General features: G+C 40.4%; 1 protein-coding gene across 11 annotated transcripts in view; it reads right to left on the reverse strand.

Annotated features, from left to right (window-relative positions):
* Positions 1-14,564, reverse strand: part of ARHGEF9 (Cdc42 guanine nucleotide exchange factor 9) — a 332,248-nt gene that overhangs the window by 48,731 nt on the left and 268,953 nt on the right. For all 11 annotated transcript variants that reach the window (XM_070501918.1, XM_070501917.1, XM_070501916.1 and 8 more), the window contains 2 exons: positions 10,466-10,698; positions 5,134-5,263 (listed from right to left, as the gene is read on the reverse strand). In XM_070501918.1, the coding sequence (XP_070358019.1) occupies positions 5,134-5,263; positions 10,466-10,698 (363 nt within the window). The remainder of the gene's footprint in view (positions 1-5,133; positions 5,264-10,465; positions 10,699-14,564) is intronic.

Here is a 14,564-nt window from a genome sequence, read left to right on the forward strand (position 1 = left end):
GGGATACCTTAGAACTCAGGTAAACACTCCTCCTTGAGGGGCCTACATACTAGCACAGAACCTCCAGAGGTCCAGGGCTGGGAGAGGAAGGCCTCAGAGTGAGGTAGGCATGCAGGGCTTCCCTGTTAGAGGGATGGGAAGCTGAGAGTTGTACCAGTCTGCTATGCTCCACCCTGAGGCAGGCCAGGAAGATGACTCACAGTCCATTTTGAATATGTATGAAGTGAAAGAAAGCTATAAAAAGGGGCCAATGCCCTACAAAGATGGCCAGGTTAAAGGCACCTCTTGCTAAACTGAGGATGATCAGATCAGAAGGACTACTCGGTGTCATGTGGTCCACCCACTGTACCAGCCAGGAGACGCTAATTCTATATTAAGTACTTGCCACATGTAACTCCACCAAGAGAAAAAAAAACACTTGAAAAAATACACCCCCTGTGCCCTCCAAGCTGACTGATGTTGGGCAACTCATATATCCTCTCTGTGCCTCAGTTTTCTCATCTTTAAAATAAGGATAATAACAGTACCAATCTCATCTGGCTATTGTGAGGATTATATAAGTTAACATATATAAAGTGTTTAGGAAAGTACACATCACACTGTAAGCTCTACATAAGTGATTGTCATTATCTTGACTATTACTGTGTGCCATATATCTTGTGCCACATATTCCTATTAATACTCACAACAAGCCAATAAGGAATGCACTGTTATTATCTCTAAAACTAAGGTCAGAGATATTGGAAGTAATTTGCCCAAAGTGAAAGAATCTAGGCCAGACTCCCTCTAAAGTTCACGCTCTAAACCACCAAATCACAGCAGAATGATGATCCCTTAGTGGAGCAACCAGCTGCCTTGGAAGATTTCTGAGTCAAGAATCTCAGAAGACTTGGGTTCTAGGCCCAGTGCCGCCATCAACTCACTATGTGCTCTTGAGAAGTAGCTTAACCACTCTCAATATGTTTCCTCATTTGGACAATGGTGATAATACAAAGGTTCCTGTTTGTCTCACATCACATGGCTGCTTGAGAGCATCAAATCAGTTCATGTAAGGGAAACAGCCTTCTCAGAGTTCAGGGCTCTCACCCTTTTCTTCCTCTGCCCAAACTGCACCACACATTTCTTTGTCTTGCCCCAAAAAGTACAATTCCTTACCACTTCCCCCTTCCCCACAAGTCTTCTATTCTCTTCCATTCCTCCAGGATTTTGCTCACACTGTTCCCTCTGCCTGGAACTTATCTGCCCCGACTGGATAGCCAAGGCCACATCTCATTCATCTCAATATCCCAATGCCCAGCACTCCATTCTAATTACAGGTTGATTGTCTGATGTAGGTTTGTGGCCTGAGCACATCCAGGAACAGAAAGACAAGGGAAGCGTCATCCTTTTCATACAACTCATTTTCAATGCTGCCTACTGACAGGAGGGCAGGGAAAGAACAAATCCATCCAGCTCCACGTTTGATGTCCTCGTCCCAGAAGTATGCCTCATCAAACCACGTTACCTTTTAAATAGATGCTTTTTCTGCCTCCATCACGTTGGGTTTTTGCGTTTTTTCCAATTTCTTTGAATTCAATCATGCAATGGTAAACTGTAACAGGTTCTTGGGTATTACATAACCAGCGGTGAGGGGCAGAGTGTCATGAGGAGGAAATCACAACCATATACAATTAAGTTCCCAAACATGAGTTACAAACTTGGGGTCCTGGTAAAAGTCTCCAGAAGAAAAATCTATTAAAAAGAAGTTGTCAGACATATGTTCCTTCTCCCCTCGTCTCAAGTGGATCTAATGAGTGTGAAGGGTGGCAAAGTGACAGCTCAACGAAACCTCAGGTCAGAGAAATTAGAAATGGAAATTACCCAGAAACTGCAGTCCTTGGGAACAGGTTCTTCTCCCTGCTGCTCCATTAAGCTGCTCTAAGGCACTGATTATTACTTAGAGGTATGGGTGACACTTCCACTCATCCATTTATTTTTCAGGAGTTCTGGGGGGTGGGACAGAGCAGGAGTTGCTTCATGAACTCTAGTCCCCATAGGCTGGCAGGGGCCAGGGGTGGTAAACGAAGTTGGGCGAAAAGACCCAGAATGTTCATGGAATAAATTGGGGGTGGGTCAGACCTGGCTATAATGCAAGACCTTCTGCTTTCTCACCAGATGCTCTGATTTATTGAGCAGGCATCAACTGCCTATATGCCACCAACCCTCCACCCTCTTTCCCAGTCCCTCTTCAAGGCAGATTAATCTCTGAAGGTTTCCCCTATAACTCCTCTTTCTCATTTGACAAATTAAGCTAAAATTATCATGTGCTGCTTCTGACAGCCACCCTGTTTGCTCAAACATCTGGGGGAGGCAAGAGAGTGGCAGAAACAGTAAAGCACTGCTTCATTTTCTTCATTTGCAAGGCTTGCCCAAAGCAGCCCTCAGCAAGCTGGCACGATCTTTCTCTGCAAGTTTAACTGCTTGGGCAGGTGGAACTTACAAAGAACCTATACCAAGACACCAGTGAGGTTGCCAAGAGTCAGCAAGTCATGGAATGGAAACGTCCTATGGTTTTCTGAGGGAGATCCCTCAGCACTCATTCACCTTTAACCTTACTGGGATTTGGATTTTCCCCCAAAGGCAGTCTTATTGTCTTGTTAAGATATGGACCCTTTACTGCAAAAACAAGTCCCTGTAGTATCACAAAGGGAAGCAATTTGGCTGTGGGAAGTAGAAGGTTAGAAGAGTATGCTGTGCAGTAGTGAAAAGAACACTACACAGGGAATCTCCAGATTAGATTAAAGTTTTAGCTTTGTGTGGCCTTGGTCAGAAATAAGCATCTCAGACTTCCACCATCATTACAAGGGGTGTGTGTGTGTGTGTGTGTGTGTGCACGTCTATCTGCAGGTGTGCATGTGCACAAGCATACCCAGAGTTGTTCTAGGGGAGTCCCCAAAGAGCCCTGGCTACTCTGACATTCTAGAAGTCTTTAAGACCAGATATGGCAAACGTGACAGATACTTTAGACCTGGCTTCTGAAATATACCCATCAGGACTTGCTGGAGAAAAGGCTTCCTAGAAGGCAACCCCTCTGGAGCTGGTAAGTTCCACAGTGACCCCAGAGTCTGAAAAGGGAACCATAAGGAATTTTTCTTCTTACCAATTTAGATGAAGAAGAGCTTTGTCAAGAAGGAGGGTGCCGGGGTTGTGCAGGCTGGGATGAGATCAGAGGACCAATCAATCATGTTAACAAAGGAGGCAGAAGAGCAATTTTTCTCCTGTCAATCCTCGTTCAGAATTGCCTTTTTGTTTCCCACCCTCACTCCCAGACAAAAACACATGAAATTCCTTCTGAGATGCCAAGTCTTTAAATGATAGTTCAGTGCTTTCAAGTTTGGTATTAATGAAGCTCCATGGACAGGCCAAGGAATTTCAAGCTATTCTTGGTTCCCCATGTCCCCAGCTGCAGGGACTGGAGGCCCAGAGCACATGGAGGAATTAGATCTTCCAGGTATTGGGAGGAGGGAAGATGTTCCAGAGAACAGGAAGACAACCGCTGCTGGGAACATCCTCTTACAGAGAACACTGCCAAGTGTAGGAAAAAAGAGGCCTGCTAACTAGCCACAATTTCAGAGTGCCTTAGAGTTGATGGGCTTGCTAGACGTCATTTGATCCAGCCCCCTGCCTCTGATCAGGCAACTAGCCAAAGCAAACCAAATACAAGGGAAGGAGAACTTATGATTTCCTAATAAGTCTGGGCCAGTGCTGGCTTCCTCTTATGAGCAAGAGGGTCTGTTTATACAGAATCATCATTTTCTCTGCATCTCAAAGAATCACTGTTGTTTTCTACACTGTATGGGGACATTATCCTTCAAATAAGACTCAAAAATATGCCAGCTGCTCAGAATTGTAGTCTTTTCTAGCCAGCTACATTAAGGAGGAACAGAGGTAGCAGGATAAAGGAAAGATGATTTTTCCTGGACCTTGGTTAAGTAGCTGTCTGTAAGGCCAATGCCTAATCCCCTTGAAATGTGCTAAACTGCTTGAAATGTTAGAGAGATATTTCCTCTCAATCACAGCAAATGATACCTGAGTTGAGGCCAGTGGAATGGGGAGCTGGCTCAACATCTATGTTGTAACCATGAGACTTAAGTTTGCCACTTCCTCCCTGGTAGCATGTCCAGCCTCTCCCATCTTGGTTATATTAGCCTGTGGACTGTCAGATTTCACAACTTGGGCCTGAGAGATAAATGCGAAATGTCATTACTCCGGGTTCGCTTGGCGGGGATAAGAGACAAACACTACATAGCATACTCAACACACAGGTACCTGCAAGGCCTTATAATTCACAGCTCTGTTTCTGCTGAATAGAAACCTCAGGAACCTCAACAGAGCAGTGGCATTACAGAGGCAAAATTTCAATCTATTCGTTAGGCTGTGTACATCCTCTGCAAGGGAGCATCTAGGAAGGGAAGTCTTTAGTGACTTCAGCCACTGAAGGCTTTCTGAGTTCAGAGAAGTTGTGGCTGTTTTCAATGGAATGAAAGGCTGTCAGGGATTATTTTTATAAGCAGATGACAAAAAACAGAATTTGGTCTGTCAGTTGGCAGGGATGATGGTTGTGGCCTCAAGTGTGCAGGCTTCAGTAGACCCAGTAGATGTGTCAGAGTGAGGTGAACCCACCAACAGGAAAAGAAGTATGTTGGATGGCCCGCATCAGAGAACCAACCTTGTATTCCATGTCTGGGAGTGAATTAGTACATACACCTCCTTATCTAGGTATTCACCTGGTGATGATAAAATGCAAGGACTTCAAAAAGCTTTGAAAGGCTACTGAGTCAACCCAACTGTTTTCTGGCAACACCCAAAGAGATGAACATTTCCTTTCTTAATGAAGTATTGCTACAAAGATTTCTCTTTCTTAGAAATCCTACTAGAATTAGAAATCCTCCTCTTAGAAATCCTTCTCAACTTTCTTAGAAAGCTATTCAAGTACATAACACCTCTCATTAACAGGATGTTTTGCCTTGGCTGTAATCTAAGTCCTTCCTGCTGCTCTTCAAATCTAATATCTCTTTGTTCATCCGTGGCTATGATGGGAAGTTCTGGCTAAGCGATTCAGACTCCCCATTACCCCTATGGTAAGGATCCTACCTCCCAGTCTAGGACAGAGGCCTGCCACTGGGCAATCTTGTCGATATTCTCCAAACGCCGCTTGCGCTCATTGATTTGCTGAGTCACATTTCTCATGACAGCCAGAGCAGCTGCCACATACCTGTAGTCACTGTGAAGACACAAAAGTACAAGTTGGATGAATCAATGTACCAGAGAACCATTGTGCTCAGTGGCAACCCTGACATCCATTCTCCTCTTCTTATTTAGTAACACAGCCCTGATTTTCAAATGGAACCTATGCTACATGGAGTAAAAGGCTACATTTTATATACTTTACAGTAAGGGGTGAATATGTAACTAAGTTCTGTCCCATGATATGTAAATAGAAGTGTTGGGCAGAACTCTTCAGAAACCTCCTTTAATGAAGATAACATGCCCTTCTTTGGTCCTTACCTAAACCTGATACTGCAATGTAGATGTGATGGATGAAGTTCTAGGAACCATCTTGGACCATAAGAACAAAGTCCATACTCCTAAAGATAAGATAACAGAAAGTTGGAAGGAGCCCAAGTCTGTGATGACCATGGAGCCACAAAGCAGCCACAGACTACCTACCTGCAGACTTCTTTTATAGAAAAGAGAAATAGACTCCTATCTTTTTTTAGCCCATTATTTTTGTGTCCTATCAGATATAACCAGCCAAGGATCAAGAAAGAAGCTTCACACATGGAATGGTCCAGACCACTTTATCATCTCTTCTATCACCTATTTGTAAGAAACTCTGCCCAAAGTCAGTGTGAAATACCATCCACACCTTTCCTCCTGTACAATATAGAGATAGGATGTAGCATAGTGGTTAAGAACAGAATCTGGAGCCAGACTCCTTGGGCTCTAACCCTAGTTTTGTCACTGACTAGTGGTATGACCTTTGGAAAATCTCATTCATCTTTTCAATGACTCAGCTTCGTCATCTGTAAAATGGGAAAAATTACAGTAGGATTTCTTCAGGGTTTAATCATCCATGTAAACTCTTTTACTCTTGGCTCATAGTAAATGTTAGCAGTATTATTAATACAGACCAAACATTTTTCTAGTATAGACATCACATGGGTTGTCTCTCAAAACCTCCAGTCCCAGAAGTGCAACCCTAGGCCCAGCTTCCCAGGACTTTGGATGGCCCACTTGTTGAAGGTTATATCACCCTGCCCAGTTTTCTCTACTTATCTGACCTGATTTCCAATCAAATGGCTCCTGTGGGAAGCAGATTGAAAGTGAGATCCCAGACATTTGGTAAAGCTACAATAAACTGAGAAGACAGGAGGATGAATTATGGTACAGTCTTAACTATCTTTTCCTTAGAGAAGCTGAACATGCTTTGTGGTCACTAACCTGCTCACTGTCCCAGCACCAGTCAGAAAGAAGAGAGGAGGAAAAAAAAAAGATGCAGCAACTGTCTTTTTCTTTCCTACTACATTGAAATGTGGGGTAGTGGACCAAATAGGTACAGAGAAGGGAGTTCTAAATCTCAGGGCAGATGCCATATAGCACCTCCTCTTAGCTGGCCTCCCTGGTTCTAGTCTGCTCTCTGCACACCTGCAAGACTATAGTCTTCAAATGCTACTGCATTTTATCACCTCCAGTGACAGGATGCTCACTATATCTCCTAACCAGTCTATTCTGTCTCAAGACAAGTCGTAAAAAAAAAAAAAAAACCCTCTTCTTTATTCTGAGCCTTAATGAATGTTAGCTATTATCAGTTTTTCTTCTGGATCCCACTGCTGACTCATATTGAGGTTAATACTAATACTAATTAGTCGACTAATACTTCCTAAGTCTCTTTAAAACATGCTGTTTATAAGCCGCATCTCTCTCAGTCTGTCCTTGAACTGTTGATTTCTTAGACCCAACTGCAAAAGTTTACACTTGTTCCTGTTCCATTTCACCCTTTCACAGTTTCTTGCTCTAGCCTATGGGGGATTTGTTGGTCTTTGTAACATTGTCAAAGCGTCCCCCTGGAAAGACTATCTGAACCTGCCACTTAGAAGCAGGGTAATAGGGTGATGATAGAACAGGTAGCTGCAGTGTAAAAGCTGCTGACATAAATAAGTATCTCTGTTCTTTGGGCCCATTTTCTCTCTCCCACGCCATTCCTCTCTCTGATTTGAGGGCATCAGGAAAATGCCTTAAGACATTTTCTGGGAGGTAAAGCATACAGCTATACTGTTCAATACGGCAGCCACTAGCCACATTTAATTAAAATTAAATAAAATTAAAAATTTAGTTTCTCAGTTACTCCAGCTACATTTCTCAGTACTCAATAGCCATATGTGGCCAGTGGCTACTATATTAGATAGCACAGACATAGAACATTTACATCATTGTAGAAAGTTCTATTGGACAGTGCTGGCATGAGAATTCTTATTACTTCTGCCTGACCCCATGTACTACTCAGCCATGGAGTCATCACTGCCACTGTGCCATACTGCGAGTCAACCTTAGTCATTTTTAGCTGGCTGCTTTCCTCACAATGGTTAGAGGTGGAATGTCCCCATCTCTAACAAACCCCACTCGCTTTAGGACAAGTCACCCTTCTGTAAGTAAAGGTAGTATTATTCTACATTTATCACTCTCCATCCATCTAATCTTCTCCTTGAGAGGCCACTCTGACTGCCTGCATTTCAGACCTACCTATCTGAACACCTATCTGACTAAGCCTTCAGGCTGGCAGCATCCCCTAATTCCCTTCTGATCCAAGCTACCCTGACATGTATCACAGGAGCTGCTATCTTGATACAGCTTTCTAAGGCCTGTCAAAAGGGGTGGCCCATGGCCTGGGGGTAGTGCTGGGCCCAACAGGTCACCCGAAGGAGGACAGGAATTGATGTAGTCATGCACTGCTTGAACTACTCTCTCAGTACTCTGGAGCACAGGGAGTAGAAGGAGAGGGGACCAGGGACCCAGAGGGCAAGAAGGCCTTGAAGTAGGGTTCCAGTCACAAGGTGAAAGAGCACAATAATGGCAAATCTCAGGCAGATGTTTTATCTTACTGGCTACCACTAATCCCAATAAAGCCCTGGAGTTGCTTTGGCCTAAGAAACTAACATAACTTTTGGCTGTGCTTGGAAAATGGTCTTTCTGGGGCTCTTAAAAGCAGTTATGCAATATATAATTTACCTAATTAATATCATCAGTCCACAAGTATGATTTTTAGAGCCTCTTGTTAGGTTCCATGGAATGGATACTCAGGAGTAGGTGGAAGATGAGCTGTGATATAAAAACATTTGAGGGGCTGGCCCAGTGGCATAGTGGTTAAGTTTGTGTGCTCTGCTTTGGTAACCCCAGCTTTGGAGGTTTAGATCCCAGGTACAGACCTATCACTGCTTGTCAAGCCATGCTGTGGCAGCATCCCACATAAAATAGAGGAAGATTGGCACAGATGTTAGCTCAGTGACAATCTTCCTCAAGCAAAAAGAGGAAGATTGGCAATAGATGTTAGTCTAGGGCCAATCTTCTTCACACACAAAAAAAAAAACCCAAACATTTGAGAACTACTCTTTGAATATCCCAGCTTTAAAACCATTAGTCTGAAGCCTGTTCCATTGAGATTTACATATAATAGCAGCAAGAGTGGCTGCTTCTGGTCACTTAGCACCATGAAGTATAACTGTGGAGGGCATTTAGGCTCATGACATCATGGGCTGGCAGAACCAAAAGAGGCCCTCCAGACTGGCTAGTACAATGGCTCACAAACCTTCCTTGGCATGAAAACCACCTGGAGGGCTTTTTAGAAAGCTAGGTTCCAAGACCACAGTCCACACTTTGTGTCCCTGCTTTGCTCTTTGTTGTTTTTTCTTTCTGGGCCTCAGTCTTTCCAACCACAGAATGAGGAAATCTGACTAAAAGATTTTCCTTTAAGGGTTTTTCCATTTTAGGTACCATAAATATTTTTCACTTTTATTTTTAAAATATCTTAATTTTAGTAGAAGTTCTTCAGTGTCCTATTAGCTTTCACAAGAAAATGCATCCTTAGAAAACTTGGGACTCAGTTCTGGAAATGAGCTATATTAAATCTTTTCAAGTGAGATTTAGTCACCTCCAAATTTCATGTCTAATGAGTACCTCCACCATCCCCAAGCTAGTAAACAGACTCAGGGAGGAGGAAGCAGAGTCTTCATTTGCAGGGTCCTTCTCTACCTGCCTCCCTCACAATAAACAGAGCATGGAAGGCAGAGTTACCTTCTCTGTTGTTGTTCACACAAAGGGAGAGTCCAGTGCCACCACATTTGGATTCAAATCTGATATCTGTCCAGGGCTCCAGACAACTGAAGCACATGACCCATGATTTGCTAAAGGAACAATATCAAGTTAAAAATGAACCCAGAGATTAGCCTAGAAGCTTGACATAAACAAAACCAACTGGCCCATACCCAGAGCCTTATGTAACTAGGTCTGGAAGTCAGCTCCAAGGAAAGCAGGCAATGGAGCCAAATGAAAGTAGAAAACAGGCCTAATGACAATCAGGCAGAAAGCTAAGGGAAATTGAGCAAAGGCCTTCTTTCTTCTTGGAGTGCTTAATCAGGAAGAGAGTTAAAATCTAGGCCAACAAGTCTAAGGTTAGTGATTTAACACCAATTAAAGACAGGGTGGAAATAGGCTGGGGCTTTAGGTCACGAAGTAAAGCATGTGAAAGAGTGGGAGATGGTTCACTGTAGACCATTCCCATTGCTGGAGATGACTCCCATCATATAACTTACTGGTTAGTGGTATCATTTCCATTCAGAGAGAGATAAGCACCTTGGTCCATGCTGGGTTGGTTTTCTTCAAAATACTAAAAAACTTCAGGGGAAGTCTCAAGCGTATTCTCCCTCAGTCATGCTCTGGGCCTAAGTGAAATGTACAGTTGGGACGAGGCGGAGGGGGGTGGAAAAGACTGAAAAAGACCAGGGAAGCAGCCTTGCAAAAGAAATCTAAGGTCAGTACAAATTGGGAAGGCTGTTACCAGGATATCTGAATCTGGAATTTGAAGCAGAGCAAAATAAATAGTTAAACAATTACTCCATCTGGGTGATTCACTTGGCTGAACTCAGGACTAAAAACCAGGCCTATAAGATCCCTCAAGGCAAGGTCTAAGTTGTACAATAATGATGATGCATACTGATTTTGTGTGCATACTGATTTACAACTTTATAAGCAACTCTCGCAAGCATTCTCTCAGTTTATACACACACCAGCCTTGTGAGCTAAGCAAGAATATATCATCATCCCATTGTGCAGATAAGCTACCAGAAACTCAGAAAAGGCAAAAGGACATATATTCTCCAACGTGTAGAGGAGGCCCTCTCCCTCACTCCTGTCTCCTTCAATCCCTTACCTGTGGTCCTGGGCAGTATACTTAAGGAGCTCAGCCAACTGTAAGGGATACTTGCAGATCTTCTGCACTGGAGTCAAAAGGAAACCATCAATAGCAATGTCGATCATCTGCTGCAAGAGGCGACAGGCTTCAAAGAAGTGCTGGTAGCGGCTATCCTTCATCAGTTTGGAGAGCTCCATGCAGGCGTCCAGGTGGTTGTTACAGTACTCAGAGTATATCCAGAATCCATCTTGCTATGAGCAGAGGAAAAAACAGAGAGAAATGGAAATGCTACTGAAGACTCCAAAAGAAGTTTTGGAGAAAGGGAAAAACAGACCCTGTTCTTATGTAGGAATATTAAAATGGTAACAATGTCAATTTTTCCTAAACTAATTCATAATTTAATAATAAAAATAAAGGAATTATTTGGGAACTAACAAACTAATTATACAAAATTCAAATAGAAAAAATAAATAAGTTGGAATAGTAAGGAAATTCTATAACAGAAGGGTAATGAGGAGAGACTGGCCCTGACAATAGTAAAGCAGATTATGGCAACAAAACTCTGGCACTGGATCATAAAAAGATATAGGTCAGAGGTTCTATTTCCAGCAATGGCAGACTAAATTGTTTTTGATAAATCCTACCACTGAGAAAAGCTATTAAAGGCTGGAAAAATATAATAAATTTGTTCGAAGGAATCATATCGTCTAGAGCCTCAAATTATCACCATAGAATATCCCTTAGGAAATATGCCTTGGAGTATTTAGGGGTAAACAGGCCATGATGTATGCAAGTTAAACACAAAGGACTGAGGAAAAAAATACATGAGTGTATGTAATGTGTATGTACATATATATAAATATACATATAGAGAGAGGGGAGGAGAAGAGAGTAAGGAGAGAGGGAGAGAACCTTCAAATGATAAAGCAAAAGCAGTGAAATGATAACAATAGGTGAATCTGGGTAAATGGTGCTTTGGTATCCTTGTATTGCTCTTATTTTTCAACTTTTCTGTAAGTCTGAAATTATTTCCAAGTTTTAAAAAAGCTCTACAATTTTTCTTCTACATTGTTCAGTACTCTTTCAAAAATAGCCTGATGTATGAGAATATAAGACATGAACAAAACCTAAGAGAAATAAAAGGCAATAGAAACTGATAGACAAAAAAATCAAGATGAAGTTATTACACACGTAGTTAAAAAACTATTATTTAAAGAAAACTAAACAGGCAAGCTATACAGATCAAAATAAATTAGAAAAAACATATAACAAAGGACTTATATCCAATATATAAAAAGAAATCTTAGAGCTTAATAATAAAAAGACAAGCAACCTAATTAAAAAAAAATACACAGGCAAAATACATTAGAAGGATGATACATCATGATTAGGAGGGATTTATCCCAATTCAATTCACCACCTTAACATATTAAAAGATAAAAATCACATGATTGTTTCATTAGACACATAATAAGCACTTGAGAAAACACATTTATGATAAACGTCACCAGCAAGCAAAGAATAAAAAGAAACTTCTCCAAATGTGATAAAGGGTAAACATGAAAAACCTAAAGCTAATATCATTCTCAATGGTGAAATACTGAATGCATGCCCCTAAGATCAGGTACAAAACAAAATATGCCTGCTCTCACCATTTCTAGTTAACACTGTACTGGAGGTCCTGGTCAGTGCAATAAGACAAGGAAAGGAAACAGAAAGCATATAGATTGAAAAATAAGAAATAAAACTGTCTTTATTCAGAAATGACATGATTGTGTAAAATCCCAAGGAATCTATAAAAAAAAAACTAGAACCAATTAGTGAATTCAGTAACGTGTGAGAATTCAAAGTCAATATACAAAAATTAATTGCATTTCTATATCATAGCAACAAACTATAGGAAATTGAAATAAAATATCATTTATAATAGTAGAAAAAATTAAATACTTATAAATCAATTTTTAAAAATAAGGTCAAGATCTATACAATGAAAACTAGAAACAATGCGAGGAGAAATTACAGAAAACCTAAATAGATAAACAGGTAGATGTTCATGGAACACAAAATGTGTCAATTTTCCCAAAATTGATTTACAGATTTAATGCAATACTAATCAAAATGCTGGCAGAGATTTTTTGTTTGTTTTCGCTTCTTGATAAAACTTGGCAAGCTGATTCTTTTTTTCCCCAGTTTTATTAAGAAATAATTGACATCACTGTATAAGTTAAAGGTGTACAGCATGATGGTTTGATTTACATATATTGTGAAACGATGACTACAATAGGTTTAGTTAACATCCTTCATCTCACACAGATACAATTAAAAGAAGAGAAAAAAAATTTCTCTTTGTGATGAGATAAATTTATATAGAAGTACAAATCATAGCCAAAATTGTTTTGAAAAAGAAGGAATTTGGAGGACTTACGCTACCCGCTTTCAAGAATTGTTATGAAGCTACATTAATCAAGACAGCACGAGGGAAAAAATATTTGTAACTATGCATGGTGATAGATGTTAAGTAGACTTCTTGTGGTGATCATTTCACAATACATACATAAATCAAATCATTATGTTGTACACGTGAAACTAATATTATACTTCAATTATATCAATAAAAAACAGCAACAATAACAACAAAAAAAGACAGTGTAGTATTAGTATATGAATAGTTACATTAATCACTGGAACAGAATAGTATCCCTAAAAATGGACCCATATATATACTTGATCAATTGATTTTTGACAAACGTCTCCAGGCAATTCAGTGGGGGAGTCAGTTTTGTCAACAAATGGTGTTGGAACAACTGGATATCCATATGGAAACAAATTAACCTTGACCCTTGTTTTGCACTATATATAAAAATTACCTCAAAAAAGGATCACAGACCTAAATATAAGGAATAAAACTACACAATTTTTATAAGAAAACAGGAAAAAAATCTTTGTGACCTTGGGTTAGGCAAAGATTTCTTACAGAAGACTCCAAAAAACATGAGCCATAAAAGAATAAAAAATGATACACTGAATTTCAACAAAATCTTTGAATTTAAAAATAAACTTTTACTTATGCTTTTCAAAGACACAACAAAATGAAAGGCTAAGCCACAGACTGGGAGAAAATCTTTGCAAATCACATTTCTGAGTAAGGATATGTAAACAGAATACAAAAAGAACTCTTGAAACTAAACAATAAGAAACCACCCACTTAAAAATGAGCAAAAGACATGAACAGACACTTCACCAAAGATTTGTATATAGATTGCAAATAAGTACATGAAAAAATGTTCAACATTGGGGGTCAGCCCAGTGGCGCAGTGGTTAAGTTTGCACCTTCTGCTTTGGTGGCCTGGGGTTTGCCAGTTCAGATCGTGGGTGTGGACCTAAGCACCACTTGGCAAGCCATGCTGTGGCAGGCATCCCACATATAAAGTAGAGGAAGATGGGTATGGATGTTAGCTCAGGGCCAGTCTTCCCCAGCAAAAAGAGGAGGATTGGCAGCAGATGTTAGCTTGGGGCTAATCTTCCACAAAAAATATAAATAAATAATGTTCAACATCATTAGCCATTATGGAAATACAAACTAAAACCACAATAAAATACCCAATACACACCTATTAGAATGGCTAAAATAAAAAATACTGATAATACCAAGTGCTGACAACCATGTGGAGTGACTAGAATTCTCATAATATATTACAAGTGAGGAAGCAAAATGGTACAGCAACTTTGGAAAACACTTTGGCAGTATCTTACTGTTAAACAAACATCTACCATGCAACCTAGTAATTCCACAGATATAAACAACCTAGTATACAACTCAGATGTCCTGGAATGAACTGGTGAATGGGTGGTATATCCAGACAATGGATTACTAAGAAATAAAAAAGAACTAACTACTGATATGTGCACCAGCATGGATGGATATCAAAGGCACTATGTTAAGAATCTAAACTCAAAAGATTACTACTGTATGATTCCATTTATTCTAGAAAAAGTAAAATTACAATAACAGAAAGCAGATTAGTGTTAGCCAAGGACCTGGGGTTGGAGTAGAGACTGACTACAAAGGGAGAAAGAGAGAACATGATGAAGTGATATAAATGTTCTATATCTTGGT

The sequence above is a fragment of the Equus asinus genome, chromosome X (genome assembly GCF_041296235.1).
Source record: "Equus asinus isolate D_3611 breed Donkey chromosome X, EquAss-T2T_v2, whole genome shotgun sequence".
NCBI classification, from domain to species: domain Eukaryota; kingdom Metazoa; phylum Chordata; class Mammalia; order Perissodactyla; family Equidae; genus Equus; species Equus asinus.